This window comes from Micrasema longulum, unplaced genomic scaffold (assembly GCF_059751315.1).
Source record: "Micrasema longulum isolate JH-2025_06_02 unplaced genomic scaffold, ASM5975131v1 h1tg000696l, whole genome shotgun sequence".
Taxonomy (NCBI): domain Eukaryota; kingdom Metazoa; phylum Arthropoda; class Insecta; order Trichoptera; family Brachycentridae; genus Micrasema; species Micrasema longulum.
In genome coordinates this window covers 152,758-179,198 of record NW_028277892.1, presented here as the reverse complement: position 1 = coordinate 179,198, position 26,441 = coordinate 152,758, and the positions used below count along the sequence as shown (strand labels likewise).

The 26,441-nt window shown below is 30.4% G+C and overlaps 1 protein-coding gene across 1 annotated transcript; it reads left to right on the top strand.

Annotated features, from left to right (window-relative positions):
- Positions 1–256: 256 nt before the first annotated feature.
- On the top strand, positions 257–26,441 carry LOC148279591 (uncharacterized). Its single transcript, XM_088229686.1, has 4 exons — positions 257–435; positions 2,208–2,341; positions 8,570–8,735; positions 25,656–26,441. The coding sequence occupies exons 2-4, from the start codon at positions 2,208–2,210 to the stop codon at positions 26,313–26,315; spliced, it is 960 nt and encodes a 319-aa protein (XP_088085812.1). The 5' UTR covers positions 257–435; the 3' UTR covers positions 26,316–26,441.

The following is a 26,441-nucleotide window of genomic DNA, read 5'->3' as shown; positions in this document are numbered from 1 at the left end:
AATACCTAAATTTGTTAAAATAAATATGAGTGACTTTTCAAAAACTATTTACCTGATTATAAAATTTATAGTTAAATTTAGGAGGTAAAATGAAATTGAAATGGAATTGAAAGACGGCAAAAATAAAGGCTAAATTAAATTGAAAATTTTTATATAAACTTCCTACGCAATAGACCTTTTAATACTTTATATTATTACATTCACACATTCCTCGCATGTACTTCGCCCCTATAAAGCTAAGCTTTCGAGGAAGGTTGTATTCTACGAGTGGGAGGCTGTGCTTTGGTCATATCCTGATTCAGGATAGATTCATCTCCAAACAGGATTGTTTCTATAAAAGCTCTCTGGAGCCTCGCACGAGTTCAGTGAGTTAGGACCCTTGCAGAAGAGCTTTTATCGAGCTTTTAACTCTAAGTGTTTGATTGATTTATTAAGGTGAGTTGAAATACACATTTAGCCCTAAAAGTTATTTCAAAAGTTCATAAGATTTTTCCTTTACGCTTCAAGTTCTCCTATCCTATGTGTTTTTATAAAAAACGTATTGAAATTTAATAAATCGAAGCCTTTATTTATGTAAGGTTTCTTGAGTTGTTTTTTACAAGAAAAAAATACTCGGTTTTGTACATTTTTGCACAAAACACTAAGGATTGAGATAAATCAATGCTTTTTTTTATCGAAAACCAACCCAAACCGATGTGTTCTTTGCAATTACACATTTTTTTTACTACCACGTTTAATTAATTAAATTAATGCACTCAATATAATATTAGAAAATGTTAAATTTTATGTAAAAAAACGAAAGAAATAAAAAGTTTTTAAAAGATTTTAATGTTACGTTTTTAAAAAAAAAAACAAATGAAGGTTGATAAACAATGATGAAATTAAGAAATAAAAAAAGTTTTTTTTTTAGTACTAAGCTCGGCTTCGTGGTGTAATGGTCAGCGCGTTTGCCTGCCATGCTATAGGTCTCGGGTTTGATTCTAGACATGGTTGATGAGTTATATTTATTAAAAAGGGTGTTTTTACACTAGCATATTTCGTAGTCCCTGGACTGGTACCTGAAGCGTAAGACTGATTATATTGACTTCATGTAACAAAATGATCAAGATACGCTGCGATTGTTGTACCAATGCAGTGCCTTATGCAAAATTAGTTGCGGATAATTCAGTAGCAAAATAAAATGTTTGTTTTTTGCAAAGGTTGGTTATTTTCCGTGTTATTTGAATTATGTAGTGTCCCTCATTTGAGTATATTACGAGTTAATTATTCAATAATTACAAAACACACTTTACTCCGTAAAGTTTTGGCATAATATCATACATAATGTAAAACTTAAGTATAATATTATAATTTCTACAGCTTTCATCAGGGTAAGTGTACATATTATACCAGTCGCTCGCAACCTTTTTTCACGCACGGCACACCAAAGCTAGAATTTCGCGGAACATTAAAAGCTTAAATATATAGATTAACTAGCGGACCCGACAGACTTTGTCCTGCCCGAACGTTGACTTGCCTGCTATTATCTTGGAAAAATACTTTTCATCTAGGTACTTGTTTGTGATTAAATTACAAAACTAAAAATTGTTCATATTTAAAAAATATCGAATTTAAGTAGGTACATGTTTATGGTTGAATTCCAAAACTTTTTTTTTATCCTTAAAATATGGCATTCTTTTTGCAAACTTCAAACTCCGGTCGTCTCACCAACAAAGGGGTGTACTTATGTGGGAATACGATTTTTAAAAATGTATTGAACTAAATATTATTTTAGTGTTACCAAAAATCTAATAAAACGAAATATGGGAAGAAATGGGTAGAAATTATAAGGACTTTCAGGTAAGAATCTGATTGAGATCCATAAAAAACAAATGCTGTTTGTAAACATTCAAAATCATTTTTTTTTTATACACAAATAACAACATCTTTCCATTTATTTGCAAATGCATTATCCTCGAATGCAACTTTGATAAAAAAAAATTAATATCTGCAAACACGCACAGCGCAAAGATCTATATTTATCTGAAAACCGCACGTAAATCGGTTAAGCCGTTTAGGAGGAGTACGGTGACATCACATGTACAGAGGAATTTTATGCATAAAGATGCTCGTCTCAGCCTTAAAAATGCACGGATCTCGACATTTGTGCACGTATCGTACATATGTATTTTTTGCATTTGAAATGCATTTTATGTTTATTTTTTTAGATGTTTAGCCGCAGTAGTTCTATTGTTCCCTTGCTGATGACGTCAGTGTGCGCATTGTCTTTAGAAGGAAGATTATCTCCAGGAGTCCCTATTGCTGCCCAATATCATAGCCAAGACTCTCAAGGACTCTACAAGTAAGAAGATCCTAATTTTAATGTTATTTGGTTTCAGTTTATTAGTTTGATTAATTTATTTTTTAAACGAAAATCCAGACTATTGTTTCATCTTGTAAGATTGCTTTTAAACAAATGTAAAGATAAAATAGTCTGAATGTCCTTATATGCAGTTATACAAGTCTAGGTACAAAAGTAATAAATAATTTAAAAAATTTAATTATTTTTTACTGATATTTCATTGATTCCAAACTTCCAAAATTTTTCTTCTTTTAAAAAAACATGCACTATCTTGGATTCAAACTAAAGATATGAACTTTTTTTTTCTATGATATATTTTGTTGCCCTTTAATAATAAGGAATATTTTTGTCTTTTTAAAAAATATTTTTTAATGCCTTTTTTAATTACTATAAAATGAAAATACCACAGAATATTTTATTTTTTCTTTCTTATGTTACACAACAATATTATAACTGTCCATTATTTATTATAGGAGCAACAATATATACCCACGAACAGGCCTTGCTTTTGTGGGATTTTTTGTTTACTATTTTTACTATTAATATGTATTTCATTGCTATAAAATTATGCTTTATTTTTTTAATACTCTGTTCAATCACTTATGTTTATTGTAAAAAACAAAAAAAAATAAATAAAAAAATAAAAATTATAAAATGCATCATGTTTGGCTTGTTCATTAAATAACATGATTTTTTTTATTATTATGTTTGTAAATATTAGTAAATAACCACTTACCAAGTTTTTGTGTCAACCGGTTTCGAAACGTACTCGTCTCTTCATCAGAACACTCACTACACCAACATGCAAGTACTGAAATACACTTTTACCTCTACTGTCACCGCATTATTCATAGTATTTCCGAAAAAATACATAAATCAGATGCAGAATAAAAGGGGATGCAAACACCACCATGTCCGAACAAACACTAATATTAGGTTAATAATATTTGGCGTTACGTCGCAAAATGTTTGGGGGAGGGGTTAAGAAGAGGAGGGGCTAAGTGGTTGAACGTGACACGATTAGTTAATTTTTGAATAAAAAAGTGGGCCAGATTGAAAAGATATTTGAGTATTTATTCACAAATATTATATATTCCACTGAATATTATTATTGAAAGCTTTTATAATGTGAAACACCTCCACGTTGTTTAATTTAAGTCGTTTTTAAATTATTTAAATGTAAATTTTTATTTCTAAAAACGAATAAAGGTATGCTTATTTCTTGTGTTAAACTTATGTAAATCTATGTTCCTCTTAAAAATCATCTATGTGTGTATGTCACCAAATTACAATCACTAATATTTTTTTTCTACTAACTGAATCATTAAACAATATAGTGACTGTTAGTTGTTAAACATTATCCTCCATTAGATTGTACAGAAATAAGGTTTGTATGTGATCCAGGACCTTCATTAATATACTAGAAAAGTTGTTAAAAATAGCTGTTGGTAATTTCTAACGAACTTTCAACGCTAACAAAGGTTTGAGTAGATCTTTCGTATTCAAAGCTTAGTAATAGTTCTCTTAGGCAGCGATCAATTTATTAAAGCACGCTATCCAACTTAAAGAGCTTTCAAAGTTATGCCGAAACTTGTATCGCGAGCTTCTGACATTAGTTTCGAAGTAAAGAAGCTTTTTACACGTAACGAGCGATTTTAAATTTTGATTATGACTAATATAATCAATTGTAGGGGAAAACGGGGTGGCATGATACGGTTTTTGTTTGCCAATTTTTATTTTTAAAACTAGTAATGGTATCGATGAACTAATTGCACGATGCATTAGTATATTAAATATTGATTCGTTGTTCTAACCAAACATTCCAACTAACGAATAAAATAAAAGTTAAATTTATATTTCAATATGACTAACTGCTCTTATAGTTAAGTTCTAATATATATACACATAATCTTATCTCTGAAATTCTATAAACATATTAAAACTTTTATTACTATGAAAAAAAAAGAAAAATATATATTCCCATGTACACCAAAAATAAAAAAAAATAAAAAATTAAATAAGTAAAAAAGAAAAACACAAAAAAAAATTAATATAAAAACCACGTTCTAAAAGCCAGATTCTCAGCAGACGTCTTTCTCTTGAGCCAGATAAGTTTTTTTAATTTTTTTTTATAAATAATGGGAGCATAATATACATTTTTGGTATATTTTAGTGTTCTTTTCCCGTATTTATTATTGAATTAAGGGAGAGCTAGTCTATCTACACTAGTCAACCGAGTATTGTATACATGCTTAATAAAGCTCCAACGGATAAAGCTCCCCAGAAACGAAATGACTGATCTTGGTGAAAAATTAAACTTCATTAAACATTAACAGAGCACAACTAATAAAAGCATGAAAATTCTCGGATTTCTGTTGCGAGCGATTAGAGACTTCGACTCGGTCTATGTTATGAAAATTTTGTATGTTGCTTTAGTACGTAGCCAACTTGAGTACAACTCGGTTATATGGTCACCATATTGTAAAATGCAAATAAATAATATCGAATAATTTCAACACAAATTTTTACGTTTCGTTAATTTTAAATTAGGTATTTCAAATGAACATATTAATTATACACACTTAAAAAAATATATATAAGTTTACACATATTAGAAACCAGAAAAAAAAAAATTGTTATTTTTATGTAAAATATCAAATTCAATATTTGACTGTTCTGAACTGTTAAAACTAATTAACTTGCGAGTGCCCGGCCGGACTAATCGATTTAATAAGCTCTTTTATACAAATGTATCTACAACTAACTACAATGCACACTCGCCATGTGTTTGCAAACGAATACGCAAATGATATAGATATATTTTATACAACACTTTTGAATTTTAAAAGGCAGTGTATCAATTTATTATCTCCAAATTTAAATACTTAAATAATATTATGTTGTTTTATATCGAATACCTTTTATAATTTTTTATCTATTTTCTTAATTATTATTTTTCTTCATTCTTCTCATTATAAGATTCCTTTGATATAACCAATGGGAAAAATTGAACTTCTGTTCTCTCTACTGGAATAAATGTATATATGTACCATCTGCAAGATTAGTTTTTATATTTTTTTATTTTCTTATTCTTATTACTTCATTTCATTTTTTTGCTACTTTTGTTTAAAATATATGTCTCTTCTTTATATATAAATATATGTAAAACATGTTAAAGCCTACAAGGCGTTTAAATAAATAAATAAAATAAAAAAAATAATAAATGGGAAATCCATAAAAACAACAAAAGAACGCTATAATTGATTGTTTATTGTAAACACGTGTTCAGTGTTTAAATAAATCCGTGACGTTTCAAAGTATTTCATTTTTAAGAAAATAATTTTCTTATTTTTTTCAAACAGTTTCAAAAAACCTCCCCGCATAATTAAATCCTCTAATTTTTACCAGGCGTAGGAAAACATTTTTCGTATCCAATTTCCCGGAGCACTAAACTCCTTCATTGTGTATTGAAGCTTTTTATGTAGATCCCGTGTTGAGTTCAATATGGATTTTCTTGATTCAGGGATTTTTTCGATCCAGGGATCCGGGAAAAAAAAATTCTCGTATAAACTCAGAAACCTGGAATTTACGGAAAAGGCGCTATGGATATTGGACGGATAAAAGGTTGAATGGAAGAAAAAAATTAATGTGTTTTAAATATGTTTTTTTTAATAACGCTAATTCTAACGTGGCTTTGATGTCACGCTGGTCTACATACGATACAATACTTGATATAAATGTATTTTTTTTAAATTATGAAGTTTATTTTCAAAAATTTTCAAATGGACATTTTCACACCGGATTTTGGAAGAAAAATTTGTATTTTTTTTTAATTTTCTTACACTTACTATACAAAGAATGAACGTGACGCCAATACAGAAATAAATATGTGTAAGAGAGAGCACAAAGATATAACGCATAACAAGGAAGACAGAGAAGCTTTACTATTGCCGATGATTGTGTAAATAAGATATAGTCGGTTGTTGAAAGTGGTGCGGAATGTACGCATGTAAGATGACCGGCGTATTGATGATTTTTTATTTATTTTGCGATAACAGGGCTATTAAAAATTTGATTTTAAAAATTATGGAAAATGAATTATCTTACGGTATGTCTCCGTGTTTTTTTTTTTGAATGTCTGAACCTTAGAATACTCCGTCTTTTGCTTGTGGTAACACGATGTTACATCACCGCGCGCAAAGAAATTATTAACCACTGAATTTAAAAACAATTAACCAAACGAACCATCACGCCATTTCCCCGTAGGGATAGGCAAAGAAGATAGAGCGCCATATCACTCTGTCTTTACATACATACTTCGCCGATTATTCCTACTCTTGACATATCCATCTTCAAATATTTGTCATGTCTTTTTCGGTCTTCCTCGTTTTCTGCATCCATCAACATTTGCATCGTAGATCCTTTTAGCCGTTCTTTCGCTGTTCATTTGCTCTACATGTCCAAATCAACGCAGCACCCCATTCTTGAGTCTGTCGATAATGCATATCTCAGCCTTACACAGTTCACGGGTCTCGACATTTGTGCACCTATCATACATAGTCTTACCCGAGGAATTGCATTTCAACAGCAGGTTAAATCTACTTTAATAAAAAAAAAATAGTGTCATACTTCGCTCCCATACATTAGATTTGGCACTAGAACTCCATTATAAACTGCAGTTTTGCCTACTGCGGTAAACATTTGTTTGCCAAAGTAGATTTCAGTGTACCGTTCACCCTGTTCCCGGCACTCACCCTCCTTTCAATATCTTTCTCAGTCTTTCCATCCCTAGTAAACAGACTTCCCAGATACAATTTTTTTTCTATCTGATTCAGAATATCTCCGTTCCTACTCTCACATTTTAAATTACGAAAAAAATAAAAGTCTCCTGAATAGTATACCTATTTTAAAAAAAAATCGACACTCAAACAAATAAGGTTATTCAACGGTTTATTGGAAATTGGCCTTTTATTTACATTAGCGCAATAGCGTATTTTCACTAGTCGAAAATTAAGTTAAAAATTTCATATATATTCAGAGTGAATTTTCACGATTCAATGCCACAACTATTAACGTATTCAAAATACGTTTTCATTTATAATTTTCAGGTTAAAAATCAGCCCATACAAAACGGCTCGCATCTGGTATCACGTCATTTTGACGTCACGCGTTATGACCGCCGACTGCGCTTTAATAAACATTGTGTACGAGTTAGCCACCAAAACGTCATGCGTGCAGTTTGTCGCATATGATGCGAAACGTCTCGGTTTCGAGTAATTCAAAATACGCACATATAAATGTACTGAATATTATTCAACAGTATATATTGAGAACGGTAGTGGTTACACACATAAATAAAGACATTTACCCAAGCGTCAACCACAACGATAATACAAGATACTCTCATGGGGATTTGATACTAAGTGAAGGGGTCAACACTGTTCTGGCATCGAGACAACACTATTACGTAGGAAAAAGGTCCATAACCCTTTGCCAGAATCGTGGAAAAATCATCAAGTTGCGGAAGGTGTTGACCTCGCTCTTTCATGATATTGGTCGTAGGGAGTCAGAAAAATTGATACATGCCACGGATTGGAAATTCTTACTAGATGTCGAAAATAAAATATGAAAATAAAGAATAATTAAAAAAAATATGTATACAGATGGTAACCATTGAGTTTTGCATTATAAACAAATTGTCTATGTTTTATTAATGTATGTATGTGTATGCGCATGGGTGTATGTACGTGTGTGTATATGTACATGTGTTTATATGTGTGTTTATTTGTATATATATTTGTATATATGTGTATGTGTGTATGTATATGTATCAAAATGTGTATGAGAGTAAGTTAATATTCAATTAGTCTGTGCTAGAAAGCAGAGGTTAATTTGTTAACTATTATCATACATTAGAATGTAATTGCCTAGCTTGGAACGGAAAATGCACCCTTGTTAGCTGGGCAAAGTGAACGTAAATTTGTATTTTTGATAAAAGGTGTAAATAAATAAATAAAATGTTCGTAGAAAGGTCATCCAAAATCGCACAAAAATAATATTGATAAGTATTTCGTATTTTTTTGTTTGTTCGAGAATAGTAAAAATAAATTGGAAAAAGTCCCTTTTCTGCCACTAAAAAAATACAGAAGTAACTCGAAAAAGAAACCCTCGGTCATCGGTTTTAGTGAAATTAATTTAACTATTGTATTGATTATGTAATTATTTCAGTTATGGCTACAGCAGTGAAGAATCGTCAAAGCAGGAGTCAAGATCCTTGGACGGGGTGACTTCAGGATCTTACTCCTATGTGGATGCGAATGGAGTTCTACAAAGAGTGGAATATAGAGCTGATGCGAAAAACGGCTTTCAGGTCACAGGAACTAATATTCCAGTGGTAAGTCGTTGAAAATATATATTTTTTTAAAACAAACTGAAATAACAATAATTATTCACTATTTCTCTATCCGCACCAGTGGTACATAGGACAGTAAAAACACTCCCCCCACATACCCAAAAACCGTCAAGACAATGGGTCTTTCTATTGGTTTGGCTGATATTCAGTAATTTTTAAATTCATATTAAATTACTTAATTTTGAGAATTTTATTTTAGAAGAATTATATATTTTATTTGTTGCTTACATACCATTGATATTTTTATATATTCAATAAAAAATGTGTATGCATATTTTATTGGAAAGCCTAAAGCAAAAAAAATTGCAGTTCACAATGGAGTCCTGGTCCCGACCCTGATGTATGGGAGCGAAGTATAGGGTTGGAAAAACAGGGATGAAAGAAGACTGTGTGCTATCGAAATGCGATCTTTCAGGCAAATGTGTGGTGAAACTATGTACGAGACATGCATAAATGTTGAGATCCGTAAGGCTGAGATAGGCATTATCGACAAAATCAAGAAAGGAGCTCTGCGCTGGTTTGGACATGTAGAGCGAATGGGCAGCGAAAGAACGGCTAAGAAAATTTACAATGCGAATGTTTATGGATGCAGAAATAGAGAAAGACCGAGAAAGACATGGCATGACCAAATCAAACAAATATTTCAAGATGGACTTGTCAAGAGTAAGAATAATCAGCGTGCGTTCATAAGAAGATGTATAAATGTAGAGACAGTGAGGTCTGTATGCAAAAACAGAGTTATATGGCGGTATATCCTCTCTGCCTACCCCTGCAGTAAACGGCGTGATGGTTTGTTTGATTTGGGAAGGCCAGAGTCATTTATAAAAATACAAGAAAGAAATATACAGAAAAAAACTCCAGTAAGGTATAGACTGAAAGAATATAATGGAATTTAGTGAAATAATATATGAAATTTGACAAAATAAGATTCTTAAAAATACGACACATAGACAAAAAAATGTCTTATATAGCATATATATAGACCTTGCTTTTACGTTTTCTCTTGCACGCACGCTGATTTTTCAGACTCTTAATGTCTCGGCACGGGACACCCCAGTGAGGAAACGTTATTCTGTATAAAAATAAGAATACAAACAATGTAAGTATAAATAAATAAAACTACCTAAAAGAAGCATTTACACACTTCTGATCAAACAATAAGGAGAGGTCTCAGCAAAATGCCCGTACGAGGTTTTCCCAGAGCATAAATTATGTCATACCCAAAACCCGTACGACTTTTGCTCAGAGACATCTCTCTTTTGTCGCACCGAGAGTGTCCAATACTTTGGAAGAACGTATTAAACTCTCAAGGGCAAAAAATATTTTCAAGAAAGGAGTTGAGGACTGGATTTTCCTTAGTGGGAGGGATTTGAGTAGGAAACTCCTTGATGATTTTCCGAATGCTTGAGTTTACTGTTTACCATGTTGATGTGCCATTTATATGTTTTTAAAAATATTTTTTATAATTATTTTTATGTTTCTAATCCTATATTTGTGGTGATATACTCATGTGTCTGTGTCATATAATTGCTCGTCCCATCTCAACATAGGACCTTTAGTCCCATGGAGTTGGGACTTATTGTCTCTAATAATGTACAATAAACTTCTGTATGTAAATAAATAAATAAATAAATGAATAAATCTTCAGGTATTTGTTGGATTTGGTTGTGCTATGCATCTCTCGGTCTTCATCATTTTCTGCAAAAAACTAACATTCGCATCGTAAATCCCTCTGGCCGTCCTTTCGCTGCCCAATCGCTCAGCATGTCCAAACCAACGCAGCTTACCTATCTCGATTTTGTCGATAATGCTAGTCTCAGCCTTACACAATGCACGCATCTCGACATTTGTGCACCTATCATACAAAGTTTAACCACACCTAAGAGAGATTTCCACAGCATACAGCATACAGCCTACTATCCTCATTGTTTTTCTTACTATTCCTTACTTCGCTCTCATACATGGGGTCAACACCAGAACTCATTTTAAACCTCTAGTTTAATTTAACAAATAGCACAATGATAGTACAATAATTACAGTAAAACTCAAATGAGGGCCAGACGTTATCAAATATGCAAAAAATCGGAATTAGGATTACCCATTAAATTATCACTTTAAGTACCGGCCAAATACACATAATTTTTTTAAATATTTAAAAAAAAAAAAATTTTTCCAGTAAAATGGCTATAAAGTGCAGAGCCAATTCTACCATATAAACATGAACATAAATATAAATATAAACAAAAATATAACAATAAACATAAATATAACGATAAACATAAATATAAACAAAAAATAAAATTTTATATTGCAGCACTTATGGTGGTCTTAACATATCGTGCCATCGCTCGAACAACGGCGATTGGATCCACTCTGCAGTGGCTTGGAGAATTTTGTTATGAGAGTTTTTTAGGCGTTCCCATAGGCTCCAGGCTCTTTGGCGAAGCAGGGCAGCGAAGGTGTTTATTCGTCCAGCTGTAAACATTTCAGAGGCACTGCAGTACTTAGGCAATCCGAATAATTGTCTGTATGAGTTGTTATGCGTGATCCTTAATTTTTTTAAATATTTTTTTTTCTTAACCTCGTGAAAACACGGGACCGGGGCATAACGCATCGTTACATAATTACGTGTTTACATGGCTCTGGGATTCAAAGTGTTAATGCAATATTTTGAAAGAAAACGCAAAATTTACTCTTAGATCATCTTTTTTATTGTTTTTGAAATTATGAACTTAAATCGGTTTGTGGTCCCCTGGCTTGTGTTGCGGATTCATCAATCACAAATGATTATCGACGTGCTTATAAATATGCTAAGCATTTGAGCGATCACAATGAACAATTATGAACATGCTTAAGTTATCGCAGTCATAAGTCAACGCGTGTGTAATCTCTAAGTCAACGCTCTTTTCGGTTTGTTTTCCTCGTAAATAAATACAGTTCACAGGCAAAAAATTGGCGTTTACTAAAGAAAATAATACAATATATTGCATTTGAAAAATAGTAAGGAGTATCTAATACAAAAAAGAGAAAATTAAATTAAAATTACCATGACGACGGCTTTTCTTGACATTTGGCTTGTCAACCGTCGGCTAAATGCAATAAATAGCTTGATTAACAAATAAATAAAAATAGCAGTTTTGGAATATTCTCCATATTTACACCGGTGAAATTCAAATATGTGATTTCGCAGCAGGATTATTCGTCGCAAAACGTAAATATTTTGACATTTAATATTAGGTGTTCGCGGATGTTCCATTGTGATAGCGAATACGATAAACAACCATAGTGAGAAATTGTTATCACGTCGCTTATTAGCACGTCGATAGTTATTTGTGATTGAGCTACAGAGGAGGTTTGAACCACCACCACTCTAGATTTTCTTATTATTAGTTATTTACTAATTGTAAAAATTGAAATATTTGGATAAATTAAAAGAACGTTAATACTTCTCATTAAAAAAAAAAAAAAAACACCTTTTTTATATTTTTTGTTGTTTTATATAACGTCTCCTTTATTTTTATTTCCTGATAACGATCCGGATATTGGCAATCCAGATAACTAGAGTTCTACTGTAATTTTAATATTAAAATAGGGAAATATCACATACTACTAATACTGATTTAAATATATGGAATGGATTTCAAATATTTCATTGTATTTTCAAAATCAGTCTGGATATTCAGAAGAAATGTTTTCATAAACAAATGTAAAAAATAAATTTCAATAAAAATACGTTCGTAGAAAGACGCGACGTGTTTGGCCGTGGTTGTTGTGAGGTCAAGATTCGTAATAATGCTCTAAACGAAATTCAATGGCTAGGAACAAATAAACATGAAACGTAACGTATTAGCGGCGTGGTCAAAGAAATTACCGTTTTTGCGGGAATTGAAAATTACAAATCAAAAAATATCTTTTATGCTAATAATAATAATGAGCAATTTTTTTTTCTGGACAGTAATTTAAAAAAATAATTTTTTTCTAAACCGTAATTTTTATTTTTTATTTTTTTTATTTAAATTTTTCATTGATAAACGCTTACGGGTTACAAACATTTAACAAAATATTTTTAATTTTAAAATTAACATTCTACTGTTAATAATCATATTTTTAACATCGTTTGTTTTTGTAAAGGTTGTCTGAGTCTTTTGTTCAGTTTTGTCTGGTAGTTTAATGTATAATTTCAGTCCATGGTGTATTAGTCTCGATTGTCCCTTTCTCGTAGAAGGTTGTATATGATATTTTTCTGATATTCTCGTATTGTGTTCATGTTTACTACAGTTTTTTAAAGTTTAAATTCTTCATCTACAATAACATCAGTGGCTAATTTATGAGCACATTTTAAGGATTCTAGTTTAAAGAGTTCAATTACATTTAATTGTTTAGTTTGTATAAAAAGTTCTTTAGTTGCTGTTAGATAGGGTAGGTCATTTACTAACTTTAACATTTTAATTTGCTTTCTTTGTAGTCTGTTTATGTCATTTTGATTTCCTGTTCCCCATAGTAGTTGCATATAACATATTTTACTTTTTACCTAGGCTTCGTACATTAAAATAGTATGGACCTTTATAATTTTAAACATATTTTTTAAATGTTAGATTTCCTTATTGATGTATGTTTTTTTTGTGTTTAGTAAGAATATCTTGGAAAGTTATCGCACGTTGCCGAATTTTTATTGATTTTTTTTTCATAGAAAGTTTTTATACAGCACGGACGAATTTTATAAATAACCAGTTTTTATGTCACACAAGTTTTAATTTAAGTTTTGCTTTTCCAATTTATAGCGTGCTCGGTCTTTTTGAATATTTTAATTAAAAGAGAACTCGTTTATATGTGCATGGAACTCAAAGTAAGTCTGCGCGGTGTGGCGTTTACTTCAGTTGAAACTTTCTACAACTTTAGATTGAGAAAGCATTATATATTATATTATTATAGTTTGATAAGTGTTGTATGGAAGATTTTGCATTTTTTAATTTAGCAAGTTTGAAAAAGTAATCAGCGGAATCAGCAATTAGGAAAAACCACGGAAAAGCATTATTTATTTATTATTTTCTTTATATATTTACATTATTAATTTTCATTTTCATATTTCAAAGCATAAAAGCATTTGGTAATCATGTTGGATAGTTTTCCTTTCTAGACAAAACAGAAAATAATAGCACACGTATTGAAGGGAGGAGCGTTGTTAGTACGAGTACTCTACAGTAAGAATCGCGTGGAAAACTTCTGTCAGGTTCTAGTTAAACTTATTTCTAAAGAATTATACTTCCAAAGAGTTATTCTAAATTTCTATACATATTTCTTGGATTAATAGAACTCTGAAAAACAGGACTAGTGAAGGGTATTTTTACCATTAAAAAAAAGTTTGAAAAAATATCTGCATTCGCATGGAAAAAATCAGATTTTTTAAATGTGTATCCTACAGGCTTATATGATTTTTTTTTACAAAAAAATTAACTTACACGGCAAACCAGTTTTCAAGCGATTCGTCATTATGTGCTTAAACGTAAGTTCATTATTTTAATTAGTAGAGAAAATGGATACCATTGCAAATAGTGTTAGGTATACAATAATATGTGTAGGTATGTGTATAAATATACACATATATCAGGGGCGAATCGTTCATATAATCGGTTATGCCCAGTTTACCATTATTTTAAACTTTTTTTTATTATTATCATTATATTACAAACACAAACATTATAATTTATACAAAGTTGCTTTGACTGCCTAGCTAGGGTTATTTACCCAGTTCTAAGACAGTCAATAAAATATAAAAAGCAGTAATTAATATATAGAAACAGCTATAAAGATACAGGACAAAGTGAAAAACGAAGTAAAAAATGGAGTAAAAACATGGTAAAAATGTAATAAAAACATAGTAAACATGAAGTAAAAACATAGTAAAAATGTAGTAAAAAAACAAAGCAAAAACATAATGATAACAAAGTAATAAATGTAGTGAAAACATAGTAAACACTATTAAAATATTAAAATATGAAATGTAAAATGCGAAATAAAAACAGAATACATAGTAAGAAACATATTAAAAGTCATAGTACAAAAATGAATGTATGTGTATAGCAAAAAGCATATGTGAAAAAAACATAGCAAAATACCGAATAGAAAGAGAAAAAAAAACACATTCAAAAATAAAGTAAAAGATGTAATAAAAAAATAATACACAGTTAAAACAAATTAAAAAGTCATGAGGATCTTAAAAATTAAATCAGTAAAAAACTAAAAATATAAACTTTCAATGACTATATTTTACAGTAGTTTTTATTATGAGAGAATAAATAAAATAATCTTTATTCATTATAAATAAACGTCACCGATTGTATCTCCCTCAATAATATAAATATAAGCATCTAAAAGCGCACCCAGCGCATTGTCCGTTCCCGATTATTGAAGCTTATTTCTCTATACAAAATGTATTTTAACATCCAAAAACCCAGTACGTATATTTTCCTTGCTGAGTTCACTCGCAGATTACAGATATTATTTTCAGCTTCTCTATTTGGCATATCGAACATTATTTCCCAAATACCATTTTCGTTTGATAGTATTCTGTTGACATATGACGTCAGTTTTTTCGTCCGCGCGTCTTAGCTGGTTAAATAGCGCCTCGCTCTGTGATTTTTGGTAATATTTATATAACAATGATACGACTTATAAAATAAAACAATAGAAGTGAAATTTTCGAGGAGACCTACAAAAAAGCAGCTAAAGAAGTAAAAGAAAAAAATATCTATTCGAAGAGCTGCCGAAGCATACAAAGTAAATTTTATGTCATGACAAACGTCAAGAGAATGGTCCAACCACATCTAACATAGTGGGTTACAACAAACCCCGGCAAATATTTTCTGTCGATCAGAAAAAGGAGCTTACAGTATACATAAGCTTATGTTATTATATCATAACATGTTATTATATATATTCTACATATTATTGTTAACAATAACATACATGTTTGATTTTTGTTTTAGTTTGTAACAACATAGTAACAACTAGCCTCTGTGTGGGGCACATTGTTACAGTTTTAATATATTTTTTGAAATGCTTTAATTATTTTTGTGAACTATGTATGAACACATGTAAATTGTTTTATTATATGTAAATAAGGATAAAATCAAAATGATATGTCTCAAAATAAATAGTTGTCAGATATTCAACTTTTTATTTTCTTGTAACAACTACATTTTTTTTTTGAACCACAACAGGCCAACGGGCCTAATTACAGTGGTGAATTACATCACAGAGCACCCAGGCTTGAGAAAAATCACATTTTATTTTTTTGTGTTCTCACCGGGAATCGAACCCGGAACCTTCCGTGCGTGAGTCAAGCGTCTTGACCACTACACCACGAAGACCGCCCCCCCTTCCCCTATAGTGGGTTTTGCATGTTGGTTTTATTAGCGTCCTGATGAAGAGACGGGTACGTCTCGAAACCGGTAGACATAGAAAAGTCGGTAAGTGGATTTATACAAATATTTAATAACAATGAGAATAATAGTTTGGGTTCAGAAATGGTTTTGGTACCTGGGAAGCGCTTACAACAATAAATATGTTGCTGCAAAACGGTTTTGACCAAAAAAAAGACATCTACGCTTGTTTTATTGATTACGAAAAAGCATTTGACAGAGTGAAACACTCAGATTTGATAAAAATGCTACTAAGCTGCGGTATAGACGAAGAGGATGTGAGAATAAAAATAACCTGTTTTGGGACCAGAGTGCTATTATTAAATTGGAAAATTTAAATACTTCACAAGGTATTCCCATTCAGCGAGGAATCCGACAGGGTTGTGTTCTCTCGCCTACTTTGTTTAACCTGTACTCTGAATTGGTCTTCGAAGAAGCTCTGATTGGTACAAATCTCGGTGTGAAAGTAAACGGCGTAACTATCAATAATATTAGATATGCAGATGACACCGTTCTAATTGCAGACAATATACAAGACTTTCAAGAACTGCTTGATAAGATTAACTCCGTCGGTTAACGTTTTGGTTTAAATATTAATAAAAACGAAACTAAACTAATGGTTTTTAGCCGAGAGACATCTAAATGTAAATCTTAAACTCAAAGGTATCAAAATAAAGAGAGTGAAACAGTTTAGGTACTTAGGCAGTATCATCACAGAAAATCTAGACCCCGGCATTGAGATAAAATGCAGAATAGAAGCAGCCCAAACAGGATTTAACAAAATGAAAAATCTTCTTTGTGACGATAATATAAACCTTAAGCTGAGACAATGAATGGTCAAATGTTATACAGGGTATGTCTTACTGTACGGTGTAGAGGCGTGGACTCTAAAAGTTAATATTATAAACCGCCTTGAAGCATTTGAAATGTGGATCCACCGTAAAATGTTAAGAATATCTTAGACCGATGTGATAACCAACAATCAAGTATTACGTAGAGCCAATACTAATAAAAAACTATTTACCACTGTTAAGGTCCGTAAGATTTCATATTTTGTCAATGTGTTGAGAGGTGATAAATATGCCATACTTCAGCTTGTCATGAAGGGGAAGATCGAGGGACGTAGAGGGGTCGGAAGAAAACAGGTTTCCTGGCTTCGAAACATCCGAGCATGGACCAGGATTAGAAATGTGGAGGAGCTGTTTCGCACTGCTCAGGATAGGGAAGCTTTCTCCCAAGTGATCGTCAACGTCGGGGGGACCCGACATGACACGTGAAGAAGAAGAAAAAGAATAATAAATTGATATTGAAACTGAAATATTCTCTTCTCTAAAATGTTTTTCATCTCAGCTGAAGAATGGTAATTGTAATTTGGGCATTTTAATATTTAAAATACTTGATTCTACTCTGTCACCGCATTAGCGTAAAATATCAAGTTTCGACTATTCCTATTGATATATAAATACATACTCTAGTATATTATGAAACACTCATAAATTTCATACTAACGAGAAGTTGGCTTCGCGAATATACAGTAGTTTTGAAATGTACGAAAAGTTTTCTTTTGTTTTCGAAGCAGTTTTGTTAATACTTTGTACCGCGTCGCAGTCTCCGAAAATGTAAATCACATATTCTGAAAAGCTAAACTGATTGTCTCGTAGTGTATTCATATTTCATTTTCAATTTCTTTAATTTTAATTGTATTATTTTATTAACATATAACAACAGCGATGAAGAACATTTAAGATAAGATAATATAAATTCTAGGCATCTCTGTAGATGTGTAACCCTGTGGTTTATGACCTGTCAATGGCTAGTTTAAGTGGCCACTTTACACACTGTGCAACATTCATCATTCTGCCTATATTCGAACATCTTTATTCCCTCAATTCTTTTATCTGTTGATGTTTGTGAAGTTAAAAAGCTGAAACCTTTATTTATGCGGGTGAGATTCATCTAATTGAATTATTTCACCTACATACTAGGCAACGCCTGAAAATCTTATTTCATCAATTTCTATACTTCTTCATGGACCAGGTGGATTAATCAACAATATTTTGTGTTTGTCCAAATTTTTGTAGACAAGGACTGGATTCAACTCTCTATGGAGCTGTTTATATTAACATATTACAACAGAGACGAAGAACATTTAAGATAAAATAATATAGAAGTCTAGGCATCTACAGGGCTTATGACCTGTCAATGCCTGGTTTAAGTGGCCACTTTACACACTGTGTAACATTCACCATTCTGCCCATATTCAAACATCTATATTCCCTCAATTCTTTCATCTGTTGATGGTGAAGTTTAAAGTATAATTCTTAAACTTTTTTTATGTTAAAATAAAATAAAACAACTTTGTTTTTAGCCACTAATTTTTATTTTTCACCGACCGGTTTCAAAGCAAACAAGCTTCTTTGTCAAGGTTTACGTAACTAATGAATTGATTCCTTTTTATTTTATTTCTATCATGTTCACTAAATACTACACGTGGACCCAATAAATCGAGTGGTTTTTTCTTACACGGGTGGTAATTTGATATCATTATTTTCGAAGTTAGCCAGGAGAGGACCAAAAGAAATATTGTTTATTTGGTTATAAATTATTGTTTTCTTATTATGAATCGCTTTTTTAATTTCTAAGATTTCTAAGTTGTCTAATTTTTATATTTTATTTTCAACATGAAGTACTTTTAATCCAGTGTCTTTATTGAAGTTATGATTATTTTCTATCAGATGATTTGCGAATTTTAGTTATGTTTTTAAATGTTTTCCTTTGTCATATTTATGTATATATTTCGTTAATATTTTTGTTGCTTATGTGTATTTACCTACTTAACACTGTTGTAGTTTTGCAATTTTATAATTTTTTGTAATGTATTTAAATGTGTTTTTTTTTCATATTTGTGTTCAATATATGTTCAAGGCAATTAATGTCATTTATGTCAAATAAATAATGAAGATTTCGGGTTTATCCTACAAACAATGATGTTTAACTTTATGAAAAACATTCAGTATTATCACACTTTTTATTATTTTTTAGCAAATCTAGAGAATTCCTTGGGAATATTATATGAATTAATTTATTACATGTTTCCAATTTGAATAAAAAAAATTGGAAAGAAAACTAACTTCTAAAAGAATTAGTTAACACAGACTGGATTGAACACCCCGGGGAATTATTTTATTAACATTTTACAACAGTTTTAATATTATGTTAATCTAAATAACTCCTTATGGTTTTGAGTCCAGTTCTTCTCAAGAAAATTTTGGACCGGCTTAAAATATTATTGCGCATTATTATTCCTTTCGGGGGGGAGGGTATCTAGAATCCCCCGGGTAGCATAATTTTTCAATTTTTTTTATTATTTACCATATTCATAGAGTATTTATTCAATAAAATATACACATTATTACAATATTAATTCATTTTAAAGAAAACAAAGTATTAAAATATATTTTGTCCCGATAAACTATTCAATAATAGTTTGTCATCGGGTGCTCAGACATTAGTTTTAATTAATAATCAAATAAAAAAAACACAGACACAATAATGTATACGTATTAAATAAAAAAACATAAAAACTGATTTAAAGAAATATTTATACTTTTTTTAAGTATGAAAATAGAGTAAAATAATACAATTAAAACAAACGAATAGCAATTTGCTTGATTATATTTTAAGTATAAGAAAAAAATCAAACTCATAATATATAAATAGCGTGTGCTCATAAATGTAATCAAAACAAGATAAAAAATAAAACAAAGTAAATTGATAATTTCAATTGATTTAACTATTAAAATACTGTGGTAAATAATCCCTTTACGCGCGGTGATGTAACATCGTGTTACCACTAGTAAAAGACGGAATATTCTAAAGTTTAAACATTTGAAAAAAAACATGGAAACATACTGTTTAATAATTATTTTTCCATAATTTATGCGAATAAACGATGATTTAGCCCTGTTGTAGCAACATAAATTAAAAATCACAATTACACCGCTCATGTTACGCGCGCGCGTCCCGTACCACTGTCATCAACTGACTGTAGACTGAATCTATTTTAGACAACACCCGCCACAGAACAACGTCTCTGTTTTCCTTTTTATATGTTCTATCTTTGTGCTTTCTTTTATACAGATATGTTGCTGAATTAGCGGATATTCTTCTTCGAGTAGAAATGATAAATATTTTTGTATTAACATTAAGCATAGTTATACAAACTTCAATTTTCTATTTTCGGTGTGAAAATGTCCATTTGAAGATTCCAAAAATACGAATTCATCATTTAAAAAAATAAGAAAGGTATGTCATGTCTTGTGTCCTATGTCGACTAGTGTGACATCAACGTCACACAAGAGTTAATAAATTTTTAGGACTAAAAGTCATGTTGCTTTTAATTGTCAAATATTTCCTTATTCTTTTTATTTGTATATTGTTTTTACTTTTTATGTTATGTAATTTATATTTGTATTAATTTTCTTATTATTATTAGTACTAACATGTGTTCTTTTAGTTATAAATGTTTTTTTTTCTAATTTATATTTGAGCTTCAATTTTTATGATTATCGGTAAATTTTTGATTAATATTTATTTCATTTTTAAAAATTGTAAATGGTTTATTTTCTAATTTATTTTTATGCTTCAATTTATATTATTGTCTTTATGTTTTTTAATTCGCATTAATGTTCATTTTCTAATTAAAAATGGTATATTTTCTAATTTATATTTATAGTTCAATTTTTAATATTACCTGTAATTTTTTTTCTTTTTATATTTATGTATCATTTTCTATATATTATTGGCGTATTCTTAAATTTATATTTATGCTTCAATTTTTATTATTATTGGAATGTTTTCTTATTTGCTTAGTGCTTCATTTTAATATTAATAATGAAATATTTACCAATTTATATTTACGATTTAATTTAAACCTGTATGTTTTTTTAATTATATGAATGTTTCGTTTTTTATTATAATTGGTATATTTTTTAATTGATATTTATGCTTCAATTTTTATTATTATTGGTATGTTTTCTTATTTGTATAAATGTTTAATTTTCTGATTTATAATGGTTTGTTTTCTAATTTATATTTATGATTTAATTTTTATTATTCACTTTAAGTTTTCTAATTTATATATTTTTTAATTTTTTGATATAATTTTTGTATTTGAAATTTTTAAGCATCATTTAATGAAATGAAAAAAAAACTTTGTAAAAACAAGGTGCTTCCTAAACACAGGAATTTTCTAGCTAGTCGAGACCTGAAACAAAGAACCTTTTTACATTTTAAAACTGGGGGAAAAAATGCAGAATCCTATGCCATTATGTTAAAAATGGATCAAAATAATTAAAATATTTTTCTGACAAATTTATTATTAATAATTCACATTTATCTTTGCTTTTTCCTCGTGCAAACAGAAAACATAACAATTCGTCGCTCTACAGTCCAATGAATGAAATAAATCTTTGATATATGTAGGAAGAAATTGACATTTAGCAATAAGCCCGCCAATGTACAATTAATATTATGTACAAAAATTAAATAAACATGTACTAGTTAGTTTGCAATTATGATTTTTGCTATTTGGTGGCCCTTTTCCAGCCATAACCACAAAAATCCTGATTCCGTGCTTTTCAATTTAATTGCATTCCTCCTCCCAACTTTCAGTTGTACCATAATGTAGGCGTAATTTAGATCAGCGTTGTTCAACGTGAGAGCGGTGCAATGTCTTTCACATCATAATTTTATGATATAAAACTCGAAAGATTATGAAACAATTTTACAAACACGATCATGGCAATAGCATTTAAAAAAAAAAAGTCGTATTAATGCCGTTTTAGCTGGGGTTTTCCTCGTACGCCCCACGGGAACTCGCTGATTTTTTTACGTTCAGTCTCAAAAATGTTGTAATGGATAACTTTTAAAAAATATTTTTTATTTATAAAAAGAATTACATTACCAGGGTTACAACAACTCAATTCGGGGCATAAATAATATTAACATTATTATATATGAAAATAATACTTATTGAGAACAACAAAGAAACAAAGCAAGTTTAGCACCTTTATAACTAAATCTAGCACAACCAATATATACGCCTAAAACCTTTTCTTACACAGGCAAAATAAATACATTTAAAAAAACGCTATTAAGAATAAAAAAAAGGAGTTAATCTACTAAGGGAGATAAGGTCGTTAACATCACGTGCCATCCAGATGATGCTGCCATAGTGATGATGAGAACATATCCATCTCAGTAAGTAAACGTCTGGATGCCTAAGAAATGTCGTTTAGTACAATGAACACATGATTATTGGAAACATTATTCGGATATACAAAACGTGTGTCAGGCCATATCATGGTGTATACAACAGAGGCGAGGATAGATAAATTGAAAATAAAATATACGAAAAACCAAGTAGAAAAACTAAATAAAAAAGTTGAATAGAAAAACCGAATAACTGCTCAGAACGTCAGAGATGAAAGTGCTAAAAGCAATCGCAGGGAAACTCAAAAGAGGCAGAATCTAAAGTCAAGAAGTAAGACGGATTTGCGATACCCAGTGCACATTATTTACTTTATTTTTAATTGAATCGGCATTTACTTCGTAACACTTCATTATAAATTATTATGAAAATAAAACTTTGTTATCAGTGTTACACAATTTTATTATTTTACAAGAACACAACTATAGTTTCGGGAGAGCACTCCTCCCATCGACGGGTGATATAAAACTCATATAATAAACACAGAATATTGTTCACAATGTCATAGAATCTAAACAAAAAATAAACAGATTAATCAGTGAAACTTAGAGCAGGGGGGTTTTTTCCTTATCTAAGGTGTTGGCATATGAATGGATGGTTATCTTAAGTACAGATATGAAAACATGGAGAGAACATTAAGTCGAATTTATTTCTTCAAATTTAGCACATAAGTGGAAGTTGCAATAAGTAAGTCTAAGATTTAATGAGTGGGAAGACATCGCTCGGCAAAGAGAGTGTTAACATCACCCGTCGATGAGAGGAGTGCTCTCCCGAAACTATAGTTGTGTTCTTGTAAAAGAATAAAATTGTGTAACACTGAAAACAAAGTTTTATTTTCATAATAATTCATATTATTTACAATTAAAAACCGACTAGCTTCTAGCTCAAAATATTAATTCGAACTTCAAAATAAATTAATGTTATGTTTGAATTATTTTGGCGCGCAGCAGCTGGCCGTGTGTCAAAATTTGAATACAAATTTTTACGGAGACACGTGACCCTAGTGTTTCGAAAAATCTTAAAAATTTGGTTATAATGCATAAGAGTATGATTTTAGTGATTTTATTCGAGAGACTGAAATGTTTTTTTCATAAAATGTACATATAAGACGCACGGAGCATGATAGAAAAGGCATTTTCAAGAGTTTTTACCTAAGTTACCGCATTTATTTATCATGGGATTTAAACAATTTAAATTTGAGATTTTAATCAATGCATACCTTAAATATTTTTCTAAGTTTTTGTAAAAAAATAACAGTTTAATTTTCTTTAACATTGCTTCTGTTTGAACGTTTTTAATACATGATCTTAAATGTTTTTTTAAAACTTCGTATCGGGGGTAGTTTTCTTAACGTAAATAAAAAGTTCATTAAAAGCGGATGTTTTAGTTTCTGTAAAAATAAACCAAAAATCTACCTGCAAATGCACGGTAAAATATACATAATTGTAGTATATGTATGCAGGTGAGCTTTTTCCAGCACTAAGTATCGGAAATGTTGACTGCAAAATACTGAACAGGTGCATTTAGCGTTTCCGGCACCCACGCGAGCTTATTCCGCAAAAGCTTAACAACTCGCTGAAATTCAGTGTTCAGTAAATTAATCCCTTATCCATTAAATCTATTAGTATTTTCATGAAGCATTAAATCATTAAAAGCAAGTTAATTATTAAATAGGCTACAAAAAGTAAAAAAGGATACTTGCGAAAACAAATTACGAAAAATAATTTTTCATTTTTCTAATTTTCAAGTAAAAAAATGGAAGCACTTAAGCGGACTTATGTTCATACGTGCTAAAAGCAATATCTTCATTCTACGAAAAAAAAAACGAAATAAAATTTATGTCAAAATTGAACTGTCAATGTGTGAATAAAAAACATAATATTTGATTTATTAAAAAAAAAAAAAATACATTTTAGTACGCTTCTTCTTACATATATCACTTTATATATTACAATAAAAAATTCCACGCCGGCATGGACTGTGCGGGGGGGGGTAAATTTAATCAAGAATATATAGTATATAATATACTAGCGGACCCGACAGACGTTGTCCTGCCCGTACGTTGGCTTGCCTACTATTACCTTGGAAAAATACTTTTCATTAAAAAGTACGTACCTAAGTCCTTGTTTATGATTGAATTACAACTCTAAAAATTATTAAAATTCAAATATTGAATTGAGGTAGGTACCTAGATGCTTGTTTATGGTTGAATTGCAAAATTTAAAAAAAATCATTTTCAAATGTAGAATTCTTTTCAAACTTGACTCTTCTCACAAACAAGGGTGCACTCTATTCATGAATGTGATTTTCAAAAATGTATTGAAAGTCAGTTAGTATTATTTTAGTATTACCAAAAATCCAGTAAAAATAAATACATGGGAAGAAATGATAAGGAATGTAAGTAAATAATCTGATTCGGATCCATAAAAAGCGAATGTTGTTTGTAAACATTCTAAAACAAACTTTTTTGAACACAAGAAAACAACATCTTTCCACATTTTTTGTATGTGCATTTTCGTCGAATGCAACCCTGGTAGGTCAATGAAAAAATGATTTATGCTTCTAATTTTTTTTTTACACATTTGATTTAAAACTTTAATATTCGAACACGCGCAGCGCAAAGACCTACATTTCACTGAAAACCACACGTTAGTCGATTAAGCCATTTAGGAGAAGTTTAGCAACATCACACGTACAGAAAAATTATATAAACATAAAGATATACACACAAACACACCCCTTTGTTGTACCATAATTTAATATGAATGATTTTTATTTAGAAACTTCGCTGATCTATCTTTAAACATTTTTTCTATTATGTCAGTTTATCATTGTTGACTGTATGTTTCTGTAAAATTAATTAATAAGTAAATAAAGTGTTATGAAATCTATGGCGTGAAAGTGAAAAAGAGAGACGTAAAATAAAAATGGAATGTTACATTTAGATTGATTCTATATGATTCATTGTGTGAAAACGAAAGGAAAATAAGACAAGAAAATTTAAGAAGATAGAAAAGAAGAAGAAAGGATTGTACAAGAAAGAGACAGTCATTGTTCTTTTAGGTACGATTTTAAGAAATTGGCCAAAAAACATTAACATATAAATAATATATTTGAATCAATGCAATTTAGCAAAACAAATGAAATCTTATATTGTTAGATTTTAATCCAATTTCTTTCCTCATTTTATTATAAAGTATTTAATTTCAGGCACCTGCTACTCCGGAACATCCAGAGGAAATAACTCCAGCCTTTACAACCCTTCTCAAAAATTCTCCAGAAATTACAAACCTTAATTCGGAACATAATAAAGACAGTGTCATTGTTAACAATGAACAAATAACCGCCGAAAACGAAGAAGATAAAAAAACCACTGACGAAAAGAAAGACATACCCCAAGAAGATAACGCTAAGAAAACAAGTGATAAAAACTACCCCGAATCACAGGCGAATAATCAACAGGTTCAAGGATATTTTCTGTATCCTTTCACCCAAATGAATGGCCATTTGTTACCGTTTCAATTTGGTCCTTTAGAATATAATTTCCAACATCCTTCAGAAGACCCAGAGCAAAATGGTTTCAGTGGACAAAATTTTGGTCTTTTGCCAATTATGCAACCGGCTTCTTATCCTTTCATAGGAAGGAATGTAGCGGGCTCATACCCACTGATGAATAGCTTCATACCATTATTTGGAATAGACAATTCTGGACTGGCCGCCAATTATCACAGAATTCAGTTTTATGATTTTGGTCACCACAAAAGAGGATTTTCCAACATTAATATAGGGAATTCTGGACTTGGTTTTAACAGTATTAATGGCTTTTCTAGAGCTTTTCCCGCCTATCCTTCTTTTAGTAAGCGGTTCTAAATCACCATGGCCATGATGTACTACGTAATTTAATAATATTAATAGATTTAATTATTATCCAAGGTAAAATATTGAACGACGCTTGTAAGACAATGTGTATCATCAATAAAGCTCTGATTTTGGGAA